At 38.8% G+C, this 2,469-nt stretch overlaps 1 protein-coding gene across 1 annotated transcript; it reads left to right on the top strand.

Annotated features, from left to right (window-relative positions):
* Positions 1–1,870: 1,870 nt before the first annotated feature.
* Positions 1,871–2,251, top strand: LOC145127396 (putative mitochondrial protein AtMg00820). The gene has a single exon (XM_079062602.1). It carries the CDS (start codon positions 1,871–1,873, stop codon positions 2,249–2,251), a length of 381 nt encoding a protein of 126 aa, XP_078918728.1.
* The last annotated feature ends 218 nt before the right edge of the window (positions 2,252–2,469 follow it).

The following is a 2,469-nucleotide window of genomic DNA, read 5'->3' as shown; positions in this document are numbered from 1 at the left end:
AGTTTGAATGCCTGAAATGGAATCAAAACACACCTAGGACAAATGATGACTCTTAATATAGATTATCTTGTACACAAAATGGCTCATGAACTCCTAGAACATGTAGTGGCCGATTTTGGATGCTAAGGGCTGCTTTTATAGTGTAGCAAGGATTAGGGTTAGCACCATGTAAACCCTAATACTCATGACTCTTCATATTACCTAGGATCCATGGGTTAAACCTCCATGGACTATCCATGGACTACCATATTAGTTTAGCCCATCTTTAATAACATAAGCCCACACCATAAGAATGATTGATTTACCAAATCAATTCCCTTACATTTAATTAGTCTCCTTTGATCACTAAATTAACTCCAAATTAATTCTTGATCAATACTCATTAAATAATATGATTTCATATTAATATATTATAACTTATAATATATTAACAAATCATAAATAACCTCTTCTCAAAAGTCCATCCTATCAAATTGTCCTGGTGATATGCAACCCAAATGGACCATGCTACTCTCGGGTCAAGTACATACCAATTATACTTATGGGCTTAGACACCTAATCCAACATGATATTCCATCTGGAAATATTTTTATATCATGCAATGTGGTCTTTTCCGAGAACAAATTCATGTCTAACGACACGACATCTACCTTGTCATCCGCCACCCAACCTGATCTCTTGCATCCAACCACTTATTAGGATGCGCCAGCCACCTCAACTTTATCTCCTATTTCAGAAAACTCACATTCCCAAAATTCTTTATCTCCCGTTACCGAGGACAAGGGGAGCTCTCTAGGTGCACCAGAAGGGGGTCGAGGTACATGTACTCAACAATCATCTATTATAAGGATGAGCATATGGACCGGGGAACCGGCCGAAACCGGTCCCGGAACCGGAACCGGAACCCGATGGAACCGGTCGGGCCGGGATAGGTACTATAATTCCGTCAATTTTTGGAACCGGGACCCGGTAAGAACCGGTCGTTGGAACCGGCCCAAAACCGGGAATCGGACCGGATAGTCTTTAAAAAAAAACCATGCCTTTTTTGTCGTTTGGACTTCTAACTTTGACGTAAAAAAAAAGTGATCGTAAAAAAAAATCCACGAAATCCAAGCACTGAAGCACGACTCGGCGACTCAAGGTTATGTGTGTATTCCTACAATAGATCATGATAAATAATTCGATAATTGTGTCGAGATATGTCGCTTTTAGCAAAAAGCGATTTGATTCAGATTCCAGAGGTGTGCAATGACAATCTGGAAGAAGAATTCGCATTGATTCGTAATATCGTTGATGATTTTCCTTACATAGCAATGGACAGTGTAATATATTGAATTTAGTTAATTTTATTATCAAGTATTTTTAATTACAAACATTAATATATTTACAAATAATAAATTAGATGATGGGACCTATAATGTTTGCTTTTTTTCTTTTGCATATGGCTATAGTGGGGCAAAACACATACATGAAAACAACCCTCAATTTGCACGCTGCTATCCTCAACAGAGAAATTTGTCATATTTTACATTAGAAATTTGTGTGTAGTATATGTTCCATACCAGTCATCGATGTTTGTATTTAAGTGGGTAATATATTTGTCAAAATCTATAGACCATTTATGAAACTGAAACAATTAGTAAAAAAAAGTATGTATTAAACAAAAACCGCGCATAAACCGAATCCGTAACCCAAAAATACGTTGCTATTTCTCGAAGACCGGTTCCAAAATCAAAAACCCGGCAAAAAACGGAACTGGAACCGGAACCGGTAGAACCGCCGGGCCGGTTCGGTTCTTGATTTTGGCCGAAGCCGGTTCCCGGTTCGGGTTCCCTAATCTATTATATTCCGTGACTTTGTTTTTAACACTATGCAAGCCAGCTCTACCCCATGCTATCTCACATCCACGCCGCCATCAGGTAAACCTTATCCTATTGCAACTTATGTCTCAAATTCTAAAGTTTCTAACACGCATGCCAAGTATTTAGTAGCTGTAACTGAAGGGCATGAACCCCATTCCTTCTCAGAGGCTATTCAATATTCTAAATGGCGGGATGCGATGAATGATGAGCTTACAACCCTTGAACAAAATCATACTTGGGTCTTTACCACTCTTGCTATTGATAAACGTGATATTGAATGTAAATGGGTTTACCTTATCAAATACATATCGAATGGAGATATAGAGCGCTACAAGGCTCGTATGGTTGTCCTTGACAATAAACAACTCGCTGGTACTGATTTCACGTAGACCTTAGCTCTTGTTGCAAAAATGGTGTCAGTTCATGTTTTTCTTTTGGTAGCTGCCATCAAAGGTTGAGAATTACATCAAATGGATGTTCACAATGCTTTTCTCCATGGTGACTTGGAGGAAGATGTATATATAACACCTCCCGTTGGGTTTTCTAATGCCCCGCCCGGAATGGTTTGCAAACTTCAAAAGACTTTATATAGACTTCGTCAGGCTCT

Source organism: Lactuca virosa, chromosome 7 (genome assembly GCF_052849685.1).
Source record: "Lactuca virosa cultivar CGN04683 chromosome 7, Lactuca_virosa_CGN04683_v6, whole genome shotgun sequence".
NCBI lineage: Eukaryota > Viridiplantae > Streptophyta > Magnoliopsida > Asterales > Asteraceae > Lactuca > Lactuca virosa.
The sequence above is the reverse complement of the archived record's forward strand: the minus strand, read 5'-3'. Positions and strand labels throughout refer to the sequence as shown.

Bases quoted from the DNA above. Each gene is read 5' to 3' on its own strand.
- LOC145127396 (XM_079062602.1), top strand. From the start codon at position 1,871: ATGCAAGCCAGCTCTACCCCATGCTATCTCACATCCACGCCGCCATCA.